This window comes from Rattus norvegicus, chromosome 13 (genome assembly GCF_036323735.1).
Source record: "Rattus norvegicus strain BN/NHsdMcwi chromosome 13, GRCr8, whole genome shotgun sequence".
Classification (NCBI taxonomy): domain Eukaryota; kingdom Metazoa; phylum Chordata; class Mammalia; order Rodentia; family Muridae; genus Rattus; species Rattus norvegicus.
This window is the reverse complement of record NC_086031.1, coordinates 42,377,243-42,404,876: the sequence shown is the minus strand read 5'-3', so window position 1 is coordinate 42,404,876 and position 27,634 is coordinate 42,377,243. Positions and strand designations below refer to the sequence as shown.

Below are 27,634 nucleotides of genomic sequence, written 5' to 3'. Positions count from 1 at the left end.
ACTTCCCCAAAATAGACAATTCACGGTAGGTTTAACTCTGAGTGACTTTTCCCTTTTACGGAGCCTTATTCTTATCTCCCAATACCAGGGAAACAATCTTAAAAAACATAAAAATAGGATAAAAGTTTTAAGTGTATTCCTTCTTTGGGGTTCCTTCCACTCTTAAGTTATTTTCCCACTTAATCTACATAAACTCTGGGGGGAAAGGGATAGAAGGGGGAAAAGAGAAAAAGGAAAAGGAGAAGGGAAGAAAGAAGGGAAAGGGAGGGAGGGAGGGAGAAGATAGAAGAAGTGAAAAACCCACCACCTTTTAGCTCTTTAAGCCAAAATAACCAGAGGGGGGGCGACTACATTGCGCATGGGCAAAAGCTTCTTGGCGTCTGCTTTTGGCGCGAAATTAGCGTGTGGTGGGCGGGGCTCTGGACGGAACCGCCATTGATTGGACAGACTTGGCGCGAAGTAGCTCAGCTCCCGCTCCATTATTGGCTGGGGTGAGGAGGCGGGGCTAACCAGAGGAGCGCGCGAAGCGGTGGCGCGGAAGGAGCTACGCGTGGAGCTTGCGGCTAGGCCTTCCGCTGCTGCGGCTTCTCGGCGGTGGTCTTTCTTCAGCAGTGCGTACTTTTAGCGCTGCCATGGACCTCGCAGCGGCTGCGGAGCCCGGTGCGGGAAGCCAGCACCCGGAGGTGCGCGATGAGGTGGCCGAGAAATGTCAGAAGCTGTTCCTAGACTTCCTGGAAGAGTGAGTGGCCTCCGGGGTCTCGCGGGCCGGGCGGAGGTCTAGGCCCTGTGTGCTCGGGAAGGGTTGGGGCCGGGCCAGGCCAGATTCCAAAGCCCCCTGGATTCCTTTCTCCACCTTCCTTGCGTCATACTGCGCTTCTTTCTCTTTGCGTTTCTGAGACGGGGTTTCGAACTCGCTGTGTAGCGCAAGATGGTTTTGAACTTGTGATCCTCCTGCCTCCACTTAGCTGGTTGCTGGGATGACAGATGTGCACCGCCATGCCTGGTTGATGCGATGCTGAGAATGAAACCCAGCCCCTTCCTATTTTATTTCAGGGCTCACGTCACAGCCCAGTGAGGTCAGGGTTTGGGGAGAGCCCGTTACCTCTTGGGTAGGATTGAGCACACAGCCAGGAACCGGGAGCTTTTGCGGAGCTTGCACTGGACCACCTTATGTTGAAGAAAGTTCTAACAGGAACCTATGGCTTGATGACTGCCCTATATAATGAAAGAGTTGTTCTGGACATCTGCCTCCTTCCATCTCTCGCCTTCCCTGCCATCCTCTAAGGTCCTGGCCTCATAGCTTCCACCACCTAGCAGCAACTACACAGCAGTGCGCTTGCTCCTTACTCTGCTGCCTCCAATATGGAGTGTAAACACCGTGACTTTACTTACAAAATTCTTTCCTTTTTTTAAAAAGATGATGTCAGTATATAACAAAAACTTACGGTTTTGACCTTTTGGGAGTCGGTGTGACTAATTTTGCTAGACGTGCAGCTTATTGTAGTCCAGACTTTTCTTTACAGCAGAATAAAATGACATGACATGTATATATATTGCTGTATATATATTCATCGTCCTTTTGGATACACAGCTATCTTATGAAATTCTGCTATACTTAACTGTAGTCAGGGCAGTGGTGGCACGAACCTTTAATCCCAGCACTTGGGAGGCCGAGGTAGGCGGATCCTCTGAATTTGAGGCCAGCCTGGTCTACAGAGTGAGTTCCAGGACAACCAGGGCTACACAGAGAAAACCCCGCCTGTGATTTAAATTCTATATTCCTACATTTGTAATGTTCTTGGCAGTCAGTACAACTGCTTGTCCTTCAAAACCCAAGACTTCTTTTTTTTTTTTTCTTTTTTTTTTTTTTTTTTTTCTTTTTTTGGAGCTGGGGACCGAACCCAGGGCCTTGCGCTTGCTAGGCAAGCGCTCTACCACTGAGCTAAATCCCCAACCCCAACCCAAGACTTCTTTTGATGAAACTGTAAACCAGTGCTTATTAACATGTTGGTCAAGACCCCTTGGAGCAGCACATATCAGGTACACATTATAATCCATGACAGCAAAATTACAGTTATGAAGTAGCAATGAAATGATTTTTTATGGCTGGGGTCACCATGACATGAGGAACTAATTAAAGGTCACAGCATTGGGAAGGCAACAAGCAGCAGCTACTTTTCCTGGGATCTCAGTAGGCCTGCTATTTCCAGATGCTTTCCCCTGTCAGCTATGGGTTCTCAGCCCTCGGGCCATCTTCACGAAGGTCTTTTGGAAGAGTACATTTTAGCAGACAGTAAAAGTGCCTTTTCTTGGTAGCTAAGTGCTGGTCTTAGCATAAACAGGACTTAGTTTTTAAAATAATCAACTTCCTGTCACAGAGCAGCTTTGCTTTTGCTTACAGAATACTAAATTTTTCTTTGTTTGTTTTTTGAGACAGGGCTTCTCTATGTAACCCCCCAAACTCAGATCCGCCTGCTTCTGCCTCCCAAGTACTGGGGCTAAAGGTGTGCACCATCACCACCCAGCCCTGTCTAAATTTTCTATTACAGTTTCATTCTCCAAAACCATCCTCCGTCACTGTGGCTGCTTCAACCATCTTTTTCGTTGCTCGCTTGTTTTCTTTTTACACTTTTTTTTTTTTTTTTGGTTCTTTTTTTTCGGAGCTGGGGACCGAACCCAGGGCCTTGAGCTTCCTAGGTAAGCGCTCTACCACTGAGCTAAATCCCCAGCCCCTCTCGCTTGTTTTCTTAATGTGTTAGGGAAGGAACCCAGAGCCTTACATATGCTAGACAGGCATCCCACCCCTGAGCTGTACCCCCTTTTATTTCTAATTTGACAGACCTTACTGTGTTGCCATAGCTGTGTGCTGGCATTAAAGAAGTGCATCACTGCGCCCAGCTCCCTGGGCCTTCTTTGCCTTTTTTAATTTTGAGCGAAGGTCCCTCTAAGCTCCCTAGTCAGTCCTCGAACTTCCAACTTTTCACCTTTAGCCTCGTTGACAAGGATTAACAGGCTCACATCACCAAGCCCAGCCACCACTTTTCAGTAAATTTACCTTTTAATGACTTCCAACGCCACCTTTTACATCTATGAATCTTTATTATAGCTTCTCCTGTGGGCATAATTAGCTTCTATTTCTGGCACTTGTTGTCAATAAAAACATTTATTGTTTTGAGTTTTGTCTCCTGAGAATGCCAACCCCAGGACAGAAACGACACTACCTTTTCTGTGCTTTTAGGTATCAGATGTAATACTTATGCTTGAGTGCTTCTTGCTGTAATTGGAAGAGGAAAATTAATTTTGCTCCTGCTCCCTTCCCCCCAAAAAAAAACCCTTCATTTTCTTGAGCTCTTTAACAATAGTCATTTCTATATGGGTGTTATTTGTTTTGCTTGCTTTAAGTGTGTGTGTGTGTGTGTGTGTTAGAGATTAGAACTAAGACTTCATGTGCGCTAGGCAAGCACTAGCACTGAATCACGTCTCCAGCCTCTTAAATTATGCTTCTTAAATTATGACTGGTGGGAATTAACTCAGGGATTTTAACTCTCTGGTCTTAATTACACATAACAATAATTTAAAAAAACCTGTTCATTAGAAAATGTTAAATCATCTGGGTGTGTGGTACTGGGACACCTTTAATCTCAGTACCCGGAGGCAGTGGCAGGTGAGTTTGGAATAGAGAAAGTTTCAGGGTAGCCAAGGCTACAGAACAACAACAACAAAAAACCTGACTTGGAAGAAGGGAAAAAAAGAAAGAAAAGAAACTGTTAAATCAGAGCTGGGGAGATGGCCCCGTGGTTAAAAGCACTGGCTCCTCATGTGGAGGACCCAGGTTCTATTCCCAGCACCCACTTGGTAACTGTAGTTCCAGGGATGCCCATTACCTTCTTGCCTCCTCAAGCACCAGGTACATGTGCAGTGCATGTGGATATATGAAGTTTACTCGTACACATAAAATCCAAACATTTTTAATTGGGGTGAGGACTGGGGCTGATGGCTCAGTGGGTACTGCAAACCTGACGATTTTGAGTTCAATCCCTAGGGCTCATGATAGCAGAAGAGAACCGACTTCCATACGTTTTGTTTTGGATTGGGTTGGTTGGTTGGTTGGTTTTAATTCGGAGGCCTGAAGAGAGTGTCAGATCCCCTGGTGCTAGAATTACAGTGCTTGGGAGCTTCCTGATATGAGTGTTGGGAATGGAACTCGGGTCGTCTGGAAGATCAACAGCTCTCATAACAGCTGAGCCATCTCTCTGGTCCCTATAAGTTGTACTTTCACATGTGGGATGTAGTATATACACAAACATAAATAGAATAGATATATAAATGTGTAAGCATTGTACAGTTCATTTTAGAGGTATCATCTAAGCAATTTTATGAGATTAAGTTTAGAAAAGTAAGTAATTTGCCATAAATCATGTAAATACTGGATGTAACCCTAAACTCTGACCCTAAACTCGATGCTGGTTGATCAGTACACTAAGTTATTTAGTGTCCGGATTAGTTTTTACTGCCTAGTTTAATGTGACTTGTATGCATCTGCAGGTTCCAGGGTAGCGATGGAGAAATTAAATACTTGCAGTTCGCAGAGGAGCTGATTCGTCCTGAGAGAAACACACTGGTTGTGAGTTTTGCAGACCTGGAACAATTTAACCAACAACTTTCTACCACCATTCAGGAAGAGTTCTACAGGTAAGAGTGTATTCATTTTTCCTTTAAATAGACATGAAGCCTGCAAGCCCAGCTCCTTGCCCTGGATGTTCCCTCTAAGGAAGGAGGACGGCTTTCATAATTACTTCCCTCCAAGGAGAGGACCTTTGGTACAGCAAGTGGTTCTATCGATGCAGGTCTGACTTTAACCTTGGCCTTTGTAGAGCTGGGTTTCCTTGTCTGAGATATCAAAAACAGTTGCTTGTATGTAGTTTCCCCAAGACGAAAACTGCTCACTGTGTGTCAAACATAGAGTTCTTTTGCTTTCTCATTTTATTGGATCTTTGCCTATCCCATCTCCCCACTGGAATGGTACTTAGAATAAGTTACCTAGTTGGGTCCTAAGTTTGCACCAACGATAATGATTTTTCAGATGGGGTCTCATTGAGTGAGGTGCTGCCCAGGTTGACCTTGAGCTCATGTTTAGTGCCTAACCTCAGCTTCCTGAACAGCAAGAATTATAAGCACACACCACTCATGCCAACTTAGGGGTCTTTATAGCAATAATGTTGTATTTGTTCTCTTAAAAGTTTTAATTATTTTTCTGGTTATGGAAGTAATATATATCTCTTTTAAATTTTTATTTAAAAGGGCAGGCAGGTACACGTGTGGAGTTTGTAAAAGTTTACATGAGTTGGATCAGCCGCTCCTCCTTATAAGTCCTGTGATTGAACACAAATTCTCAGCTTTGGGGACAGCACCCTTACCCACTTCTCCATCTTGCCAATCCATGTGTGTCTATTCTAAAAAAAGAGTAGAGAAAAAAATCAAATTATCTGTATGCTTTTAACTCTGCCACTCCTTGGTAGCCAGTCTTTGCAGGTCTGGAAGCAAGCTTACAAAAGCCTTTCAAGTCTAGAGTTCTATAAGGACCTTTACTGTATTTCGATGTCTTCCTATGTGTATATAGTTTGGGGGAGACTATTACAGATAATGTACTCTGCTCTTTTTGATCTAATATATAATTTTCAATATAAAATTCCCTGGGAATATTTTAATAGCTTGAGTGTGGCGTTTTGTCTTTTGCTTTGAATCAGGGTCTCAGTATATACCATGCTTGGCCTTGATCTTGTTTTTTGTAGGCTAAGCTGACCTCAGACTCAGAGCTCTCTCTGTCTCTGCCTCCCAAGTATTGGGATATAGTGTGCACCACTATATCCAGCATTCATAGCTTGAGTGTTTTAGAGGTAGAAATAACTTCAGCTTGTTTTGTTTTTAGCTATGTATGACAAAAAAAATTGTTCACTAATACTGGTCTATATTTCTTCTAAATATATATTTGTATAAATATGAATTTTTGTTAACAGTGATAAAAGAGAAGTAAAGACACACAAGTTAGAAACATGGTCCTGTTTTCATGGTGAATTGGAAGCTGGAGGTCTCTGAAATTTTTCATTCATAGCTGATCAAGAATAGTTGAAGGGGAGCTGGGTGAGATAGCCACACGGGTGAACGTGCTTGCTGCAGAACTATTAGGGTCAGAGTTCAGTTCCCAGCCCTACATAAAATAGCTGTGGTAGTTATACCGATAACCCCAGAGCTGGGGAACAGTCTAGCTACTGAGTAGTGGGGCCCAGGTTCAAGGAGAGACCATGCGTGGGAAAAAGTGATGCAAGGAGACACCTAATGTTGATCTCTGGTTTCACAGGTTTATGGGTGCACATACCCTATACAGGCAGCAGAGTTTATTATAAAGCAAGCAGAGGAAACATAAACTAGGACTGACCAAATAGGGTTCTGCTTTCCTAGTTTGTAAACTATCCAGAGAAAACTAACAATACTGAACACAGTGCTGACAAGGTTTAAATTACCTTGGACAGGAAAGTTGCCTGTGGTTTGAGTACTAAATGATTCAAGCAACAAGTATAACACTTTGTGTTTGGAGTTTCTATGTGTGCTGGGATAGAGGTGGTTGATAAAACCATCATGCAGTTAAGTTTTAAAGCTTGACTGTGACCAGATGAAATGCTGTGCTCTCAAAGTTGACAAACATGAAAAAGAAGACAGATTTAGTAAGACTAATCTGTCACTGGTTCTGCTTGCTTTTCAGAGTCTACCCTTACCTGTGTCGAGCCTTGAAGACCTTTGTCAAAGACCGAAAGGAGATCCCTTTTGCTAAGGATTTTTATGTTGCGTTCCAAGACCTACCCACTAGACACAAGTAAGGAAGGAACCTTTAGGGGGTGAAAGGACCCATTGTATCAGATACCACTTACTCTGGGCATTTATAACACCTGAGGTGTGCCGCTCAAGCCAGTGTGGTGCACAAATCAGCCTCCGTTGGCTGGGTCTCAGAGTCCTCACCTATCATAGAGCACTGATACTGTGACAGTTCCTCTTGTTTGCTGTGTCTTTTGAAAATAAGGCCTTCTTGGGTAGCTTGTGCTGGCTTCAGATTCCCAGTCCCCAGATGCCGAGGTCACACTGACGTTTTTGAAGTATTCAAACTCAGGAAGTTTAGTTTGGAGAAACTTGTTTTTCCTTGGAGCTAGGAGAGGCAATATGAGTTGAAGCAGGTACTTGGTGTTGTTATTCTTAAAGCACCTTTTAGGGAAATCAGGACAAGATTTGCCAAGGGAAAAAATGTGAGAACTGAGGCCAGCTGGTCTAAATAATGATTTCAGGTCAGCCAGAAATATGTAGTGATATGCTGTCTCAAAAAAAAAAAGAATAAATTTCAAGAGTAAAAACTTAATGAATTTTAGGACTTTAATGAATATGGACTCACAGTATGTAGACCTGGCTAGCCTTGAACTCACAGAAATCACCTTTTATAGAAATTAGGTGCTTCTGCCATCCTAAGTGTTGAGATTGAGTCATGCACCACTAGGATTGGGAGAGATGTTCAGTGGTTAAGAGCACTGGCTGCTCTTCCAGAGGACCAGGTTCAATTCCCAGCACCCATGGCAACTCAACTCTATAACTCCAATTTCAGGGCATCTAATACCCTCTCACAAACAGATGTACACACAGGCAAAACACCAATGCACATAATAAAAATAAGTAATTTTTAAAAAGAAGGCATATATCACCATGCCCCCATTCCCCCCAACTTAAATGCATAACTTTGAAACATCTTTTTTTTTTTTTTTTTCTTTTTTCTTTTTTTCGGAGCTGGGGACCGAACCCAAGGCCTTGCGCTTGACAGGCAAGTGCTCTACCGCTGAGCTAAATCCCCAACCCCTTGAAACATCTTCTTAACTTGAAGAAAATCATTTGAAATATTTATTTGTGGTGTGTGTGTGTGTGTGTGTGTGTGTGTGTGTGTGTGTGTGTGTGTGTGTGTGTGTGTGAGAGAGAGAGAGAGAGAGAGAGAGAGAGAGAGAGAGAGAAACACAAGTGTGTACACTACCCAAAGAGACCAGGAGACCAGAAAAGGGTGCTGGATTTCCTGGGGTGACTTTCCTTCCTGTTGTGACATAGGAACTCAGATCCTCTGGAAGAGCTGCAAATACTCTTAGCCATAAGTTCTCCAATCCTGAAACAGTGTTTTTCCGAGTCTGAGGTCCTCCGGCTAGGCTGTCTGGCCAGTGAGCACCCAAGATCTGCCCCTTCAACAGCACACTGATTTTAGATGCATGTCATGGCACCCACCCAATTTATTTCTTCAGTCATTTCTTATTTGTTTTTATTTACTTATTGTAGCTTTTTGCCACTTTTTCTGTTCAACCCTGGTTGTCCTAGAACTTGCTCTGTAGACAGACTGGGCTCAAAGTCATGTCCGCCTGCCTCTGCCCCAAGTGCTGAAACTAAAGGTGTGCGCCACCACTGCCAGCTCACTGCCCAGCTCACTTTTATTTTTAGTTGTGAATTTGTGTTACACAGTTTAAAAGAAGTTATGGACTACAGCGGTAACTCAGCTACTAAGAGTGAAGTGTTCCTTGCAAAGGACCTGAGTTTAGTTCCCAGCATAGTGTCGGGAGGCTCACGACCGTTTGCTGCTCCAGATCCAGGATGACTTGGTGTCTGGTGCCCGCCCTCACACGTGCACACCCGCAGAGACATGCTCACACATGAGACAAAAACTTAGAAGATTTTCTTAACAGGCGGAAGTGGTGTGAGGTTTTAGGTTCAGTCCCTGGAACTGAAGTGGGGAAGAGGACAGAAAGGTGTCTGCTAATGTGACTCTTTCTTCACATAGGATTCGTGAGCTCACTTCCTCCAGGATCGGGCTACTCACTCGCATCAGTGGGCAGGTGGTGCGCACTCACCCAGTGCACCCCGAGCTTGTGAGTGGGACTTTCCTGTGCCTCGACTGCCAAACAGTGATCAAGGACGTAGAGCAGCAGTTCAAATACACACAGCCGAGCATCTGCCGCAATCCAGTATGCGCCAACAGGAAGAGGTTCCTTCTAGACACCAATAAATCGAGATTCGTTGATTTTCAAAAGGTACTTACTTCTGCTTAGATTACATTCTTATATGTAAATGTATTTATTAGACAGATTAGATTTAAAGCTAATAATGCTAATAATTCATTTTTGGCCCTCGTAATGACATATTATGTCAGTCTCTGTGGGAATGTAGTGCCCACAGAGACCAGAAGAAGGTATCGGGTCCTCTGGTACAGATTGTCCTAGTTAAGTTCTGTTGTGTGATAAACTTGACCAAAAGCAATAGGGGGTTGTGGGGTGCGGTGTTCGGGTTTACTTCATCTTAAGTTACAGTCTGTCATTGAAGGAAGGGAGTCAAGATAGGACTTGGGAGGTAGGGACCAAAGTAGACGCCATAGAGCAGTAGTTCTCAGCCTGTGGGTCTCGACCCCTATGGTTAGGGGTTACTACATGATGAACACTATGTTAAAGGGTTGGGGCTCTAGGAAGGTTGAGAACCACTGCCATGGAGGAATGCTGCTTACAGTAATCCAAGGCTTGCTCAACCTGTTCTACAACCCAGGACCACTTACTTGGGAGTGGTCCAAACCACTGTGGTCTGGACCTTCCCACACCAGTCATTAATCAAGAAAATACCCCCACATGCCTGCCCACAAGCCAGCATGACCGAGGTCCCTCTTCCCAGGCTTATGTTAAGATGATAAAAACTAACCAGGACATAGGTGGTTGTGAGCCTCCACGTGGATGCTAGCAACCAAATTCTGGTCCTTAACCACTGAACCACCTCTTCAGTCCCAGTAGATTCATCTCTTGAGCCATTTGACTAAAAGGGCACAAAAGTTTATTATGTGTGTTGCCCACATGTGGTGCAACATTTGCAAAGCAGACCAAGCTCTTAATTAATTACCCAGCTATCTCTCCAGAGCCAAGAGATAAATTGCTTAGCCAGGTGAAGTATTTGAGTAAAAGTTTTAGGGCACAAAATTTTTATGTATTTTTAGGTATATGGGTGTTATGCTTATATGTATATCTAAGAACCATATGCATGCCGTGCCTACAGAGGCCAGAAGAGGACATTGGAGCCTCTGGGGCTGCAGTTGGTGGTGGTTGTGAACCCTCCATGTGGGTACTGGGATTAAACCCAAGTCCTCTGGAAAAGCAGCCAGTTCTCCTAATAGCTGAAACGTCTTTCAAGCCCCCAGTACAAACTTTAGGTGAATATTGGTATGTGTCACAAGTCTATAGGGCAGTTTGTCAACAAGCATGGAGACCTATATTTGATCCCTAGTACTACAGAAAGAGCTAAGTGTGGTGGCGTGTACTGTGCAGGGGAGGAAGAGGCAGCCAGATCCCTAAAAGTTAGGTGGTCAACCAGCCTGGCCAAATTGGTGAGTTCTAGGCCAGTAAGAGGCCCGGTCGTAAGAGAGAAGGTGGGCGGTGCCCGAGGAGTGACACCTGAGACAGGTGTGACCACCTGCACACACACACACAGAACAAGGTGTGCAAGGAGGCTGGGTTAGGTGGGTGTTTGTAGCATTTGATTTCAGGTGTGTAGCGTGTGAAAGCATCTCTCCTTTGCTGTTGGTCTTGGTTGTAGGTTCGTATTCAAGAGACTCAAGCGGAGCTTCCCCGGGGAAGCATCCCCCGGAGTTTGGAGGTTGTCCTGAGGGCCGAAGCCGTGGAGTCAGCCCAGGCTGGTGACAGGTGTGACTTCACGGGGACGCTGATTGTTGTGCCGGACGTCTCCAAGCTTAGCACACCAGGTCAGTAATTTGTTGCTTGGATGTAACCAGTCCTGATCAGTCACCTACTCTCAGGATATCTGGCTTCTAGAATCTTCTTTGTAACGTACCGATCGGGATGAGCACAGTTAAGTATGAAGAGAGTGAAAAATAGACTTTTTCTATGAAGGATGGCGTTTCAGCTTTGGCTTATTCAAGCACGTTATTCTTATGAGCACCATTAGTATTTGAGCTGTGAGACACCTGTCTTTCGCTCTTACAGGAGCACGTGCGGAGACCAACTCCCGAGTCAGTGGCGCTGACGGGTATGAGACAGAAGGCATCCGAGGGCTCCGAGCCCTGGGTGTCAGAGACCTGTCATACAGGCTGGTCTTCCTTGCCTGCTATGTTGCACCAACCAACCCACGAGTAGGTCTTATTTTTACTTACTTGTCTGTTTACTGTGCTAGGAATTACATAAGCATGAGATCTGTGCCTGCTAGGTAGGAACTGGGCTCCATTCTCAACCTCAGTGTGAGATTACTAAGTTGGCAGAGCATGTCAGTGACGGGCTTCTCACTACAGTTCAGAGATAGAAATAAGCCAACGGCAGCATTTTGTTTCCTCTGGCCAGAAGATAAGCTTTTACGTATCTTTATTAACTGAAGCCTCGTTTAGGGACTTTATAGTGGAATTTCTTTCCCTTTACGCTATCCTGGCTCTCTATAATGTTTTTTATTTTGTTTTTCTTCCACCTCTCAGTTTGGAGGGAAAGAACTCAGAGATGAGGAGCAGACAGCTGAGAGCATTAAGAACCAAATGACGGTGAAGGAATGGGAAAAGGTGTTTGAAATGAGTCAGGACAAAAACCTGTACCACAATCTCTGCACTAGCCTCTTCCCTACGATCCACGGTAAGAGCTCTGTCTGTGACGGAGACTCGACGTCAGTAGTGAACATTTCATGGGTAGTACTGGTTCAGGGATTTTCATGAAGACATTAGTTTGGGGTTGAAGAAATGGCTCAGAAGATAAGATTATTCCTACTTTTTCAGAGAACCCCGGTTTGATTCACAGTACTCACATGGTAGATCACAACCATCTGTGATCCCAGTTCTAGGGGATCCAGTGCCTTCTGGGGATTCTGAGGGTACCAGACCTGCATGTGGAACATAGGCAGACGTGCAGATAAAATACCAATGCACTTAATAAAGTTGATGCATCAGCAGAAGCTGTAGACACCCAAAGGTAGACTAGGGGTTAGAGCTCCTCAGGGACTCACTTTGACTCAACTTAGTGCTGGTGGATAGTTGGCAGCTTGGATTCCTCACAGGGAGACATCCAGTGGGCAGGTCTTCATCACAAGCAGCCCATTTACTGTAGAAATGAAAGCAAAGCAGGAAGGAGACAGTGCTCTCCGGGTCTTGGAGCTACAGGCCTTAAGTTCACATAGCTATTGTTAAAGTCACACTAGGCATAGCAATACCTACATTCTCTGCCATGGAGGAGGAGGCTGACCCAGGGTGCATGTGAGTTTAAGGATAGCCTGGACCATATCTACAAGAGAAGCTAAGTTCATGCCAACTTCAAAGGTAGAAAATTAGATTCCATCTCCTTTGTTTGAGACAAGATCTTACTATGTAGTCTCAACTGCACCGGAACTCTATAGGCCAAGTTAGTCTCATACTTATGGGACTGGAATTAAAGCTATAATCTACCACAGCCAATAGGTTCCATCTCAGTTTTTGTTGATTTTAGGCTGTCCCTGAATTTAAGGGATTCACCTGTCTCCTGAATGCCATACCCAGTTAGGTTCTCTCAAAATAACGAATATCAAAGCTTCTATGAATGAACTATTTAAAACTCATACCCTCAGCACATTTTGTCTCAGGTTATGTCAGTTTTGTTTTAGAATGGATTTTTAAATTTTCTGTTTCTGTATGTGTATGTATATACGTGATTGGGATGATGAGCAAAGTCAACCTCAAATGACATGCTCAGGAGCTGTTCACCTTGGGATTTGTTTTGGCTTTGTTCTCGAGGCAGTCCTCCATTAACGTGCAGCTCTTGGAGTAAGCTTTGCAGTGGTCTGCAAAGCCTAGTTAGTAAGCTGCCTGTCTGCTTCTCCAGGATTACAAGTGTCAGCCACTGTACCTGGATTGTCAGATGGATTCTAGGGATTGAACACAGGTCCTGAGCATTGCCTGGCAAGCACTTTACCAAATGAACTGTCTCAAGCCATTATTTCTCTTTGTTTATTGGGGGGTGTTTAAGACTGTGGTCTTGGGCTGGAGAGATGGCTCAGCGGTTAAGAGCACTGATTGCTCTTCCAGAGAGGTCCTGAGTTCAATTCCCAGCAACCACATGGTGACTCACAACCATCTGTGAGTGGATCCGATACCCGCTTCTAGTGTGTCTGAAGACAGTGACAGTGTACTCATATAAATAAAGGAAATAAGTAATTCTAAAAAAAGAAAAAAGACTGTGGTCTTTATATTGGATTTATGAGCAGTTATAAATTGCATTCAGCATGTTATCTAATTAGTTTAGTATGCATATATTTAGTGCTGGTCAACAAAAGATGTCACCCCAGGTTCCTGAAGGAACTGGAGCAGCCACTAGCAAGAACCAGCAATGAACTGGAAGAGTAGCACTCATGCCACTCCAACAAAAAGGAAAAAGAACTTAGAACTGTGGCAGTGTGTAGTGGGGAAGCCTGTGTTTGTGGGAGAAGTCTGTGGGAAAGGCCTCACACAGGAAGTGGACAAGGAAAGGCTCCTAGGATGGTAAACACGGACTGATAGCTGTGGTGTGGGAGAAGACACTCGTGTGGCTTCTTTCTCTTGGTTATGTTGTCCCTGAGCCCTTTAAGTTATACCGTGTGGATGGATCATGCCAAGGGGGAGGCACATTTGAAGGTCAGGACAGCTTCGTAGAGTTGGTTCTTTCCTTCTGGTCTTAGGACCTTTACCTGCTGACTTCACCATCCCTCTGAAAAATCAGTTTTCATCTGGAGCTTTTCACTTCAGGCAATGATGAAGTAAAACGTGGCGTCTTGCTGATGCTGTTCGGTGGCGTTCCCAAGACAACAGGGGAAGGAACCTCTCTTCGTGGGGATATAAATGTTTGCATTGTTGGGGATCCAAGTACAGCTAAGAGCCAGTTTCTCAAGTAAGTGCCTGAGGTAGTGCAGTGGGAAAAGTATGCCATGTTCTCTCTGCCACCAAGGACGCGGTTGGTGTCGGCTGCTCCTTACTTTTGAGACAGCATCTCCGTGTAGCATGTTTCGCTGTGCCCACCTTAGAACAGTTTTAGATAATTGCTTTACATACTTTCCCATTTTCCGCAGAACATACGAGTGACCTGCAGGTAGACAACATTGTACTTTTATGTAGGAACATGTTTTGTTTTAGCCATTTTCCTAGTTGCTACCACCCTCTGTCTCCAGAACATCTTTTTGTTCTCCTGAACTGAACCACATACTTGTAAAGCCACGTTCTCCACTCCCTCTCAGCTCCTAGCAAGCACCATTTTACACTGTTTAACTGAGTGTAGCCCTGCTCTTTGGGCCTTTGTGTCTGGTGTGCTCCAGTGCATCGACTCTTATCATGCTGTGGTGATCGGTCTGCATATTCTGTTTCATGCATGTGCTGCGTTGTGTTTTATACATAATGCATAGGTGGGTGGTTTAGTTCTTTCTATTTTCCCACTATAATAGTAATGGTTCCATGAAAACCACTAAACTGAGTTGTCAGAGACTGCTTTTCTATTTTGTTTTGAGACAGGGTTTTACTCTACAGCCTAGAATGGCCTCACTGTAAGATCTCCTTGTCTTAGTCTCCTAAATACTGAGATTAGAAGCTTGTACTACATCCAATCTATTCCTTTTTTTTTTTTTTTTTTTTTTTTCCTTGGTTTTTCGAGACAGGGTCTGTGTGGCGTTGGTTGTCCTGGAACTCACCAGGCTGGTCTCAAACTCATAAAAGTCCGCCTGCCTTTGCCTCCCAGGTGCTAAGAGTCAAGGCTGCACCACTACACCTGACTTCCTTAAATTTTTTTACTGTTTATTTTTGGGAGCTGAAAAAATAGCTTCGCAAGTGACTGGTGACTAAAGTTTAGTCCCTGGAGAGCTTGTGTAGAGTGGCAGAAAGGAGTCACAAAGTTGTCCTTTGGCCTTCATTTACCACTCTGTCACACACACAAAGTAAAAATGAATGCTTTTTTTTTTTTTTTTTTTTTAATTCATCTGACAGGAATGAATTTGAGTCAGTTTTGGAACTCCTGTTAGCTGGTATTTCTGGAACTGGTGTGTATTGATGTGCTAATGAGCCTTTGTGTGGTGTTCTTGAATAGGCATGTGGATGAGTTCAGTCCCAGAGCTGTGTATACCAGTGGCAAGGCCTCCAGTGCTGCCGGCTTGACAGCAGCTGTGGTGAGAGATGAGGAATCTCACGAGTTTGTCATCGAGGCTGGAGCGTTGATGCTGGCTGATAACGTAAGGACATTGTGTGCCACTGGACATGGGGAGATCAGCGCCCTTTGACCTTTCACTAACTAACAGGCTATAGTTTAATTAAGTTACTTAGTGTGTTAACTCAGCTTTGTTAATCTACACTGAGTTGAGACTTGTCGTTAGTTGATACTTTCTGAGCATCCCTAGAATGTGTTGCTTACTGTGACTAGACCATCCCAGTTTGTTGCTTTGCAACATCTCTAAGCAGGTCTATCCATGAATACATACATATATATTTGGCAAAGATGAATTCCTTGTGAGGATGCAAGTCTATATTCGTTGTGGTACTCCTCCATCCACTCTTTACTGTTACAGACTAAAATCAGTGGCTAGACCAGTCAGTCACCTGTGGCTGGCCCGGGACTCCCAGAGATCCGCCTCTGCCGTCCACATCTTTGATCACAGGTGTGCACCCTTCCACCCAGCCCAGTGCTGAGGTTTAAGTTTGAGTCAGGCAGGAGAGTCCTTTATCTCTGCTCTGCTGAGACGTCTTGCCAAAACAGGAACTGAGAGTGTTTATATCCCAGCTCCATTTGCCAGGGGCATGGAAAGGTCTCTGGTGGAAACTTTGTAAGTTTACCACCTTACATCTGCAAAGCAGTTTCTCTGATTTCCTTACTCGTGCTAAGCAAGGAAGTACTCTGCCACCGAGCTATATCCTCGGCTCTGCAAGGAAATCCCTTAATGCTGGATCTGTTTGGTTGCAGGGTGTCTGTTGCATTGATGAGTTTGATAAGATGGACATGCGGGACCAAGTTGCTATTCACGAAGCTATGGAGCAGCAGACCATATCTATCACTAAAGCCGGAGTGAAGGTGCGGGTCCCCTTCGCCATGCAGATTACTGTGATAGAGACGTCCACCTGGTGGAGTGCACTGTTCCAGTGTGTAATGTGGCTATGATGGAAAGTAATGGGACTGGTGCGATTTTTAGCGTTTCATTTTTCAGAAATGTGAAGCTTTATAAATATTCATTTATTGGGGGGCTGCCATGGCATCTGTGTGGCAGGACAACCTTGCTAATGTGTTTCTTTCCTTCCATCTTTACATGATTTCTGGGGCTCACACTCAGGTCACCAGGCTTGCAGACGGACATGGGACCTGCAGAGCCAGCTGTGACTCACAAAGCTTCATAAATGCGCATTCTTTACAACAGCCTCCTGCCGCAACAAAGACAGCTATTGTTGCCAGTACCACAGATAACCCACTGATAAGCCGAATTTAAATGCCATCTGATTATCATATGATAACCACCATTAAAGAGGACCTTAACATATTAAAGCAGTAGGTTTGGGGGACAGACGACCTAGCAGTTCAGAAGAGCACGTACTGTTGTTGCAGAACTCACATGGGCAGCTTACACCTCCAGAGATTCCAGCTTCCTCTCCTGCCTCCTGCAGACACATGGCACTTACATAGAGCAGACTGCATACACATAATGCACTGATGTATAGATTTAAGAAATCTCGTACAGCTCATAGTACAGTGGATACTAGGTATATGCTGAGTATATGTGCACAAGTAAGCAAATACATACAGTGTGTTCCCCCTTTAGCTTCATAATTTTATTGCCAGTCTCCCTGTAGTAGCACCTGCTAGGTCCACTATGATTTATCCGCCTTGTGGCACTCAGCTGCATGAACCATACATTGGGTGGCTTTCAGTCTGGTTGTCACAAGCTCCTTCAACTGTCGCATCAGCTAAGGGGCACCGTGTGGAAGGCTCACTGTGCCCTTACTAGGCTTGAGTCCTGATGTTCAGTGAGTGAGAAGCTTTTGCTTCCGTCTAGTTAGTTGCATGAGATAGAACTTCATACTGTATCTATATTGGCCATTTGGGGTTTGTTTTTTTAATCTCATGGTTTTCTCTCATGAACAGGCAACTCTGAATGCCAGGACATCCATTTTAGCTGCAGCAAACCCTGTCAGCGGACACTACGACAGGTCAAAATCTCTGAAACAGAACATCAATCTGTCAGCGCCCATCATGTCCCGCTTTGACCTCTTCTTCATTTTGGTGGATGAGTGCAATGAGGTAGCCACTTCAGCTGCTCGTGTTTGCATTTGTGTTCAGTTTCATGACCTTTTGTGCCTCTTGGCTGTAATACTTCTAGCCTGAGTTATTTGTTCTTAGATTTAAGTATTCGACCTTATCATCTCAGATGTGTGTGAACACACAAACAGCCCACTACCCCACAGGGTCTTGTGTAACGCACGCTGACTTGAGCTCTGTGTAACCCACCATGCCCATCTCCTAATCGATAAGCAGGAAGTTCCTCTATTTCAATAGTTGATACAAAACCCTTGCTTACAACCTGACTCGAGACGCTATCGAAGTAAAACCGCCTAGCTCTTGTGAATGTTTGGGGGGCTTGGGCTTAGTTTCTCCCCTTTTCCCTTCACAGGTACACAAATGTAATTAACTCAGAGATAATAACTTGGTAGCTAAGAGGACACACTGAAGCTACACTCTTCAATCCTGTCCCAGACTTACTAAGACCCTGGTCAAATACTTTAACTTTTCTGGGACTTAGTTTACTTCTGTGTAAGATAAAGCTGTCATCTACTTCAGGAGGCTTGCTACAAGACATACCTGGGAAAACAGTTTCATGTCAGAGGCTCTTATAAATGTTCTGCTACGGCTGTTCTTTTGAAAGTTTGTTTGTTTGTTTGTTTGTTTGTTTGTTTTTGAGACAGTCACTATGTGGCCCTGACTATCCTGGAATTCACTATGCAGACCTCGCTAGCCTCAAAATGACAAAGATCTGCCTCCCAACCGCTGGGGTTAAAAGCATGTGCTTCTGTGCTGAGCCCTCATTAGACCATTTCTATGCACATGTGTCAGTGACATTACTCTAACTGGTTACTTGCCCCTGATTTGTTTTGGCCAATTCCCTACCCCCACCCCAATCTCTCCAGTTCTTCTGTTCTCATAGCAACTGGGCTACGTTACTGAAGGCATTCAATTCCATCCAGGTATATTCTCAGGGTAAGGTAGGCATCGGGGTACTATAGAGATATTTTAGTGGTTGGGTGCACTTGCTGCTTTTGCAGAGGTCCAGGTTTGATCCTAAGCCCACCCTGTATGGTGTCTAACGACTGTCTATAACTCTAGGGGGTCTGAACCCTCTTTTGGCCTCTGGCCACCAAGCATGTGCAAGGTGCAAAGACATACACATAGGCAAGTAAATGTTGTTGCTTTTTTGAGACAGAGTCTCACCATAACTCTGGCTGGTCTGAAACTTGCTGTGTGGGCCAGGCTGGCCTCAAACTGGCAGAATTTCTGCCTCCCCTGTGCTGGGATTAAAGACAGATGCCACCATACCCAGCATTAAATGTATTTATTTTTTAATTAAAAATCTATTGTAAAACCTTTGATCATGAGGCTGGAGAGATGGCTGGAAGTTAAGAGCACTTTGTTCTTGCAGAGGACACACATTCGATTCCCAACACCACACAGTAGCTCGCAAGCATCTACAACTACCATACCAAGAGATCCAAGGCCCTCTTACAATACCCTGTGGCCATCAGACATGTATGTGATACACAGACATGCATGTGAGCAAAACATACATATAGAATAAATCTAAAAGAAATAAGTAAATAAAAACTCTGCTCAGAAAGTTGATACCTATTAATAACTTCTCTCAGGAACATGGAGGTTAATTTTGTCTTCTTTCAAGATAGGGTTTCCTGTAGCATAACTGGCCTCGAACCTCCTATGTAACTGAGGCTTAACTCCATTGAGGTTCCTGCCCCTACCTCCCTGGGATTGCAGCCCTCACTACACGCCCAGATAAGAGAGCATTTGTAGCATTCCTTCTTACTACATACAGTGCTTTGGAGTCAGTACTACTATGACTGAAAGTTCTCTTGTTTTGAATTAGGTGACAGATTATGCTATTGCCAGGCGCATAGTAGACTTGCATTCGAGGATCGAAGAATCGATAGACCGGGTTTATTCCCTTGATGATATAAGAAGGTATCTTCTCTTCGCCCGACAGTTTAAGCCCAAGGTAATCTGTCCTGCCAAACCTGGATAAGTCATTGTGTGTAGCGTTGTTAATATTTATTTAAATAAATGGGTTGGGGCTGGGGATTTAGCTCAGTGGTAGAGCGCTTACCTAGGAAGCGCAAGGCCCTGGGTTCGGTCCCCAGCTCCGAAAAAAAGAACCAAAAAAAATAAATAAATAAAATAAATGGGTTGCGTGGAAATTAACTGAACTTGGTTAAAACCCACTTTAGATTGCAGCTTTAGATTTGATTTGATCTTTTGAGGCAGGCAGGGTCTCCACTGTGTAGTCTAGTCTAGCCTCAAAAATATTTCAGTCGGGGTTGGGGATTTAGCTCAGTGGTAGAGCGCTTGCCTAGAAAGCGCAAGGTCCTGGGTTCGATCCCCAGCTCCGAAAAAAAGAAAAAGAAAAAAAAATATTTTAGTCAGGAATGGTGGTCTGTATAGTGAAACCCATCTAACAATAAATGTGTAAATAAGGATTGTTAACGACTTTTGTGTGAAGAGTGTATATTTGCCAGTACTGCTATGTACTGGGGTTCTTGCTCTGAAAACCTGAGGGTCTTTTAGGTCAGTATATGCTGTCTTTTCCTCTACAGCCAGCATAAGTTCATTAGCTAAGCCTCCAGGATAGACTGAGTGCTAATGAGCTTTGAGATCTTGGGGTACGTCTCATTTTATTCTATTGGCTTCACATGTTAACATTATGAAATGGTCATTTGCTTACACTGGTCCATTGTCCTCATGTCCATAAAATTAGTACATGAATGTACAGGCTTCTGAGTGTCGGTTTCTGAAGTAATCCATTGTCCTCTATGTTTCCTGGAGTGCTCCCATCCAGAACCTCTTTAACTGGAGTTTAATGTAGTCAATCAAATAAGTATAAATATCTCCCTGATTTGAATGGTTTTGAAACAGATTTCCAAAGAGTCAGAGGACTTCATTGTGGAGCAGTACAAACGCCTCCGCCAGAGGGATGGCTCTGGGATCACCAAGTCGTCGTGGAGAATCACTGTGAGACAGCTTGAGAGCATGATCCGACTCTCAGAATCGATGGCCCGCATGCACTGCTGTGATGAGGTACCAGCCCCTGTGATAACACGGGAACAGGAATGCATGAGTTGGCTTGTGGGCATGTTTTTATCTTTGTTATGGAATATCCCACTACCAGTTGATACTATTCTCCCAGTAAGAAAGTTGCTATCATGCAGTTATGAGGCATGGTATCTAGACTGATAGTAACAGATAAAAATGTTTATTATAGTCAGTAAGTTATGGAGTACACATACAGGTGAGTAATATTTAATCTCTACGTTGCCCTGGGCCTCTGGCTGGGAATACAAATGTGACTGTGACTCCTGCCTCGGAAGGAGCCTTCTACCTTAGGTTGTAAAATCCGTGTGGGGTGGGTTTGGATATTGTTTTGGTTTTGCATATGCCAGGGCAAAACACTCATGACACTGTCCTACATCTTCAGCTCCGTAGTCGCTCTTGGTGCCCTAGAATTACAGCAAATGTCAGATCCTGGGAAAGGGGCAATATTAGAAACCACACTTCCGCTTCACAGCAAGAAGCTTTTGTGTACTTTAGATACAAAGTTCAGTTAGAATTCAAAAGGGAGGTAGGTTCATTTGTTTGTTGTTTTTCTGAAACAAGATTTATTATGGTAACCTGGCTTAAATCCCCAGCCCTCTGCCACAGACAACCATAGATGGAATTATAGGTGCACTTGGGTTTTGAGATAGCATTTAAAGCCCGAATTGGCCTTGAACCTTGATCACATGCCTATAATCCCAAGGCTTAGGAGGTGGAGATAGGAGAATCATTAGTTCAAGGTCATCCTCAACTACATTTCTTTTTTTTTTTTTTTTTTTTTTTTCTTCTTCTTTTTTGGAGCTGGGGACCGAACCCGGGGCCTTGCGGTTGCTAGGCAAGTGCTCTACCACTGAGCCAAATCCCCAACCCCCTCAACTACATTTCAAGTTTGAGGCCAATTTGAACTGAGTGGGTCTTTGTCTCAAAAAAATAAGTCAATAAAACAAGATTGGGATGTTGTAGATACTTGTATGTTGAGCCCTGGGTTCAGTTTTCAGTACTGTAAGTGAAGGGAGAGAGGAAGAAGCCAGGCGGTGGTGAGGGCCTGGTCCATGACGCCAGTCCTAAGGGATCCAGTGCCTTCTGCCCTGCAGGCTCTGAGTGCGTGTGGTGCAGACATAATTGCAGACAAATGCACATCAAACAAAGCCGCTCTTGATAGGTCCACTTCTGCCTCCCAGCTCCATGCTCCAGAAATGAGACTTAAACTCAAAGTATGTTTGCGGATGCCCTGGCCATGTAACTAGGCTACTCCAACTACTTCATAACTAAAGATAACCCATTTATTTTAATCCACATTTTGCCACCTATGCTCAGGTATCATGAGTCTGTCTCCTTAGATCTTCCCAGACAAATCTTCCACATGGCTCTATCCCAGAATTCTTTCTCCTCCTAGATATCCCACTTGCCGTTTCCTGCCTAAGCCCTAGGCTTTTTAATTGGCAGGTGATGCATCCATGCAATACACATGATATTCTTTGCAAACCCACATTGGGCTGCTCACAACTGCCAGTCAGACCCACACACAGATACATAGAGTGCATACAGCTGTATCAATTCATAGACGCCCGTGGAAAGTGAGAGTTAGCTTCGAGCTCGCTAATACCTTACATAACTAAGTTGTCTGATTACTGACTTAGGTCCAGCCTAAACATGTGAAGGAAGCTTTTCGATTACTGAATAAATCGATCATCCGTGTAGAAACGCCTGACGTCAATCTAGATCAAGAGGAAGAGATCCAGATGGAGACGGATGAGGGACCAGGAGGCATCAATGGTGAGGAGATTGCTCATCTCCTGTGGGTGTCGTGCTGCTGGCACACTTGTCAATGGATGTGAATGGATGTATCAAACGGGATTTACATTAACTGTAAGCTGGAGCACAGTTAAGTAGCTGTACAGAGTATATACGCTGGGAAGACCAAAAGAAAGCACATCAAAATGGGCAGGTCCTCATCCTCTACTCTTACTTACAATATTCTATTTAGCTCTTGAATTTAAAATGTCTTCTTGGGTCAGTAGATGGTTGAGTGGGTAACTGCCCTCACCTGGGAACCTGGTGCTCTTAGCATGTGAAGGCAGGAGGGCTGAGTCCTCTGATCTGTGCATACATTATGACATGCTAGCGTGTATCCATGTACGTAGTAGCAATTTAAAGATTTTTAAACCTCGCCATCATATTGAAATGTCTCACTAGGTGGGTAGCCTAAAGTTGTCTTAAATCTGGTCCAGCCTTTTACATGCACAAAGTATAGGTGTGTGCTGCCATGCCCTGCTGCAAATGCTATCAATACCAGCTCTGTCCCCGTCCTGACACTCTCCTCAAACCAGTTGTCGTCACTGGTAGGATTTTAGTTTTTTTCGGATTTAGTTACAAAATGATTGTTTTCTGAAGTTTGTATTAGGCACAGAGAGTATGTACGTGGGTTCTAGATGTTGAAGGCACAAGGAGAGGACTTAGGTGGTTACTTCCTTCCTTAGGTCATGCTGACAGCCCTGCCCCTGTGAACGGGTTCAATGGCTCTGGTGAAGATGCCAGTCAGGAGACCGTTCCCAAGCCCTCCCTTAGGCTGGGCTTTGCTGAATACTGCCGAATCTCTAACCTCATCGTGCTTCACCTCAGGAAAATGGAAGAAGGTGAGATGTACCCCACGCTATTTATTTGCTGTTCCCGCCACTTCCGGTGTTGTGTTCTATCGGAAGTCAGGAGAGGTGATCGATCGCTTAGGTTGGCTCACTTTAGGAAGGAGACTTGGGTAGGGTTGGCATAGCTTCCCTACAAGTTCCTTGTCAGAAGCTTACAGATCATTCTACGATACAGAACATAAATGCAGGTGTTCCTGTATTTAGCTTATGATTTTGAAGCAGAATCTTTAGATCGCTCACATGAAGAACAGCTTTGCAGGCGGAAATTACTATAGTTGCTTTCTTCCCAACAGATGTCTCGCCAGGGTATTTATGTTTTATCTATAGAACACCACAGTGTAGTAGAACCTTCCCTGATGTACCTGGTTGGTGGGACACTTGCCCACTTTTTACCCTTAACTGCTTTGCCATGATTTCATATCAGTCACGGTTTGCCAGTTACTCATGGGTGGGAGGATGAACCATCATCTGTTAGTGTTGTAGTTAATTCTTTTGTGTGTTTATAGGCATTTGTGTATGGGTGCCCATTAAGACCAAAAGGGGGACTGGGCCCCGCCAGGGCTGGAGTTACTGTAGGTTGTGAGCTGCCCAGCATGTGTTCTAGGAACAGAAAGTTCCAAGGCCAACTCTGGTGGCTTCTAGGCTTAAGTCACCATGCAAAATGCCAGTCTGTGCTGCAGACTTTCACGGCCAGGGTCACCTAGTACTTGAAGTCAAAACGAAATGCTCTGATGGGGGTGCTTACAAATCCATGAGATTTTATATCTGTGCATGAAGATTGGATCCAGGAATTAGTACATACTAAGCACATGTTCTAAGACCACTGGTCTTTATTCTTCACCTTGTTTTGCAAGTTTCTAAAATCAGCAGTGCAGTTTGCTAGGGGTCAGTCCTTTTAAATGTGCTTTGTTGCAGAGGAGGATGAGTCAGCCCTAAAGAGGAGCGAGCTGGTCAACTGGTACCTGAAGGAAATCGAGTCGGAAATCGACTCTGAAGAAGAGCTCATAAATAAGAAGAGGATCATAGAGAAGGTTGTTCATCGTCTCACACACTACGTGAGTACCCGCAGCAGAGGAACAGTGCCTGTGTCTGCAGGTTTTGGATGAGTTTGTGTGCTTTGACACGTGGTCATAATTGTAGTTGAGGAGAGCTAGCGGCAAGGGAGGGACTTTTCCTAAAATAAGCAGAATTTAGATAAAAGCTGAGCGGGCAGCTTTTGGACCTTACTTTTGGGTGGGTTTTTATGGTGTCTGCCCCTGTTTGGGTGCTCTCTGACTTTTTCTTTTCACCCTGTTGGCTTCATTCATACGTGGCTATATGGTAAATTCTCAGCCAGCCCACTAGCACCACCTTGTACCTCACTCCCACCCCCAATCCAATACAGTCTTACTTGAAGTTTCTTTTCTATTTTGTTTGGCAAAAATTGCTTAGGGGCTGAAAGAGAAAAGACAGATGGTGTGTTCTACATTATTTTTACTGAGAAAATCCCCAGATGAATTATGTTTAGATATTTGGTGTTTGTTAACTTAGAGATTGTGTCTCACAGTGAAGCCCACACTGGCCTAGAAGTCAGGTCTTTGTGCCTTTGCCGCCTGAGTGCTGATGTTTCGGGATATATACACCATCACAGGCTTTGACCTGTTCCTAGTTTTAGTTTAGTTAGAAATAGAATCTACCTGACATGTGAGAGGCCTGGTATGACCCTTCATAAAAAAGAAGTAAGAGATAGAGGGAGAGTTCAATGTTATGAGCATGCACTACTCTCCCTGAGCACCCACATCAGCTGGCTAAACCTACCTGTAACTCTTCAGAATAATTTAAAAAGGAGTAGAAATCGGGTCTAGCTGAGCGTGGTGACACACACTTAAATCCTAGTGGTCAAATGCGGGCAGGAAGACTGCAAGTTTCAGGCTGGGATAGCAGCATAGACGCCTCAGAAGGTGGGAAGAGGGATTCCTGAAAAGGATGATAGGCGGTGATTAAAAGTTATATTAACAAGCATTGATAATATGTAGGGTGCCTTATTAAAATCACAGTATCTGCTGGGTTTCTTAGTTTTTCAAGGCAGCTATGCCTAAAGCATCCTGGTAAGAAGGGAGTTGAGCAGCACACTGATATTGGCTTTAAGGTGTGGTTCTAGTCTAGAAGCTTTCGGAGAGGAAACAAGACAATGTGTAAGTAGCAGACATGTGTAAGAGTCTGGTTCTGGACTGAGGACAAACTGTGTTCTCCAGGATCACGTTCTGATTGAGCTCACCCAGGCTGGACTGAAAGGCTCCAGTGAAGGAAGCGAGAGCTATGAGGAAGATCCTTACCTGGTAGTCAACCCGAACTACTTGCTTGAAGATTGAGATATAGAAGGTGACTTACGGCCAGGAACCGGGGGTGGCCTACCTTAGCCGGGACCTGGGCAGCACTGAGACCGTTTCTGGAGCGATGCTTGGGGACAGTTGAGAAGAGACAGCTGAGTTCATGGCCGTGGATTTCATGCTGGCACATGCGTGGGCACTTTGTGCTTGTCCTGTTGAAGTTGGATCCCAATCATGTTTTCTGAAAGACTTTTTATTTCATGTGTAGGAAAAGCCTGCTGCATTTGTCATACATGTGACTGCGGGAATTGCTTTTTCCTGTTTCCAGCCACTGCTTTTACTCGTGAAAATAAAGCAATTGTTCTGTGGTTGTCTGTTGGATCTGTTGGATTCATTTCTACTCTTGATTATTGCCTCCGTGTGGGCTACAGAGTAAGTCTGTCTCAGAAAGGGCCAAGGAGAAAGCCCATCATAAAGCGGTCATGGGCCTGTCTTGGTTACTGCTGCTGTGATGTAACACCATGACCAAAGAGCAAATAGGAGGAAAGAGTTTATCTGGTTTACACTTTAGCACTATTCATAATAAGAAAGTCAGGACAGGAATGCTAAAACAGCAGGATCCCAGAGGCAGAGGCCAGGGGTGGGTGCTTTTTATTAGGTTAACCCCTGTGGCTTGCTTGGCCTCTTTGAACCCTGGGCAACACTCACCATGGGCTGGGACCTCCCTTGTGAATCCCTAATTAAGAAAATACCACTTAGACTCGCCTACAGCCCCATCAAATGGAGGCATTTTTTCAACTGAGACTTCCTATCTGATAACTCCAGCCCACACAGCAAGTTGGCGACAGTAGTCAGTGCAGGGTCCAAGCAAAATATCGAGATGGTGGTGCATGCTTATAATTTGTTGCTGGGGAAGTAGACAGGCAGGTCCCTAGGGCCTGATAAACTACTTGGTAAGTTCCAGGCCTGTCAGAATACCTGGGTTTTTTGCTATTTTTCTTTTTTAAATGTACAACACCTAAGGAATAACACTCAGCACCCTCATGGTGGCTTACAGCCGTCTGTAACTGCAGGCACCAGGCATGCGTGTGATACACATGACACGTGCATATAAGCAAAACATCTACATACATACATTTTTAAAACGTGTGTATATGTGTACATACATACATGTGCTCAGATGGCCCAACAGGTAAATGTGCTTGCCATGCAAATGTAGCTCAATCCCAGAATCCCCAGTGAGAGGCAAGAAGCCACTTTACCTCTGACTCCACACATGTATGTGTACAATAATAACTGAAAAATACAAGTTTTGATATGTTTAAAGACAGTCTTGCTGTGTAGCTCTGTTACGAATGTTGTAGAGACAAGCTCTCACTATGTAGCCTGGCTGTCCTCAGACCTGTGCCTCTGCCCCCCCCAGCAGTAGGATTAAAGAAATCCCCACCACACCCGACCTCAGTGTGTCTTCAAAGACACTTGAAAACTCTTGATTGTATTTTAATGTGACATGAAAACTTGATATAGTTATTATACTGTCGAGACACCTCAGTCATTAAAGTACTTGACCCTCAAACATGAGTAACTGAATGTGGAAAAGACATAAACTTGAATGTGGTGGCCCATGCTTGGAATTCCCGCACTGGGGAAGAGATGGAGCCCAGCTTCTCCTACCAAATCAGTTCCAAGCCAGTGAAAGATCCAGCTTAAAATTAAGAGGGCCTCCTGTAAGACCACTCAGCAGCTGAAGCACTTACACAAGTTGAGGACCTCAGTTTGCTCCCAAGGACTGACATGGTCGAAAAAGACCCAGCTGATCTCACAAGGTGGTGTGGAATTCATGCACACACAATTTCATTTTTAAGTAAAAATACAAGGTGAACAGTGTCTGACCAAAGCTGCCCCTACTCTACACAAATGCACACACACACATGCACTTTCATACCATGTGCACATACATGTATGCAGAGAAGGGCTGCTCCCCCCTTTTACAAGATTGATGTATGTGTGTGTTTTGTCTACACATATATATATATGTACCGTGCATACCTGGTGCCTATGGTCAGAGGGCCTCAGATCCCCTGTGAGTCATCATTTGGGTACTGGAAATCAAACCTGTGACGTTTGCAAAGCAACCAGTCAGTACTCTTAAATCACTCAGCCAGCTTTCCACTCCTACCCCTGTTTAAATTTTGCTTTTTTTAGACAGGTCTCACTAGCTCTGGCTGGCCTGAAAATCACTATGTAAGCTGGCCTGGCCTCACACTCAAGAGACCCGCTTACTTTGGCTTCTTGAGTG

The 27,634-nt window shown here is 44.4% G+C and overlaps 1 protein-coding gene and 1 non-coding gene across 2 annotated transcripts; both read left to right on the top strand.

The window, feature by feature from the left end:
- The first annotated feature begins 524 nt into the window (after nucleotides 1–524).
- On the top strand, nucleotides 525–25,716 carry Mcm6 (minichromosome maintenance complex component 6). Its single transcript, NM_017287.1, has 17 exons — nucleotides 525–739; nucleotides 4,546–4,692; nucleotides 6,761–6,871; nucleotides 8,852–9,101; nucleotides 10,642–10,807; nucleotides 11,049–11,194; nucleotides 11,528–11,678; nucleotides 13,793–13,934; nucleotides 15,117–15,258; nucleotides 15,984–16,091; nucleotides 17,154–17,309; nucleotides 19,162–19,290; nucleotides 20,205–20,366; nucleotides 22,022–22,157; nucleotides 22,862–23,017; nucleotides 23,942–24,081; nucleotides 25,261–25,716. Exons 1-17 carry the CDS (start codon nucleotides 633–635, stop codon nucleotides 25,375–25,377), a joined length of 2,466 nt encoding a protein of 821 aa, NP_058983.1. The 5' UTR covers nucleotides 525–632; the 3' UTR covers nucleotides 25,378–25,716.
- Trnas-aga41 (transfer RNA serine (anticodon AGA) 41) lies at nucleotides 19,603–19,683 on the top strand. The gene has a single exon. It is a non-coding gene; the product is annotated as a tRNA-Ser (tRNA).
- Nucleotides 25,717–27,634: the final 1,918 nt, after the last annotated feature.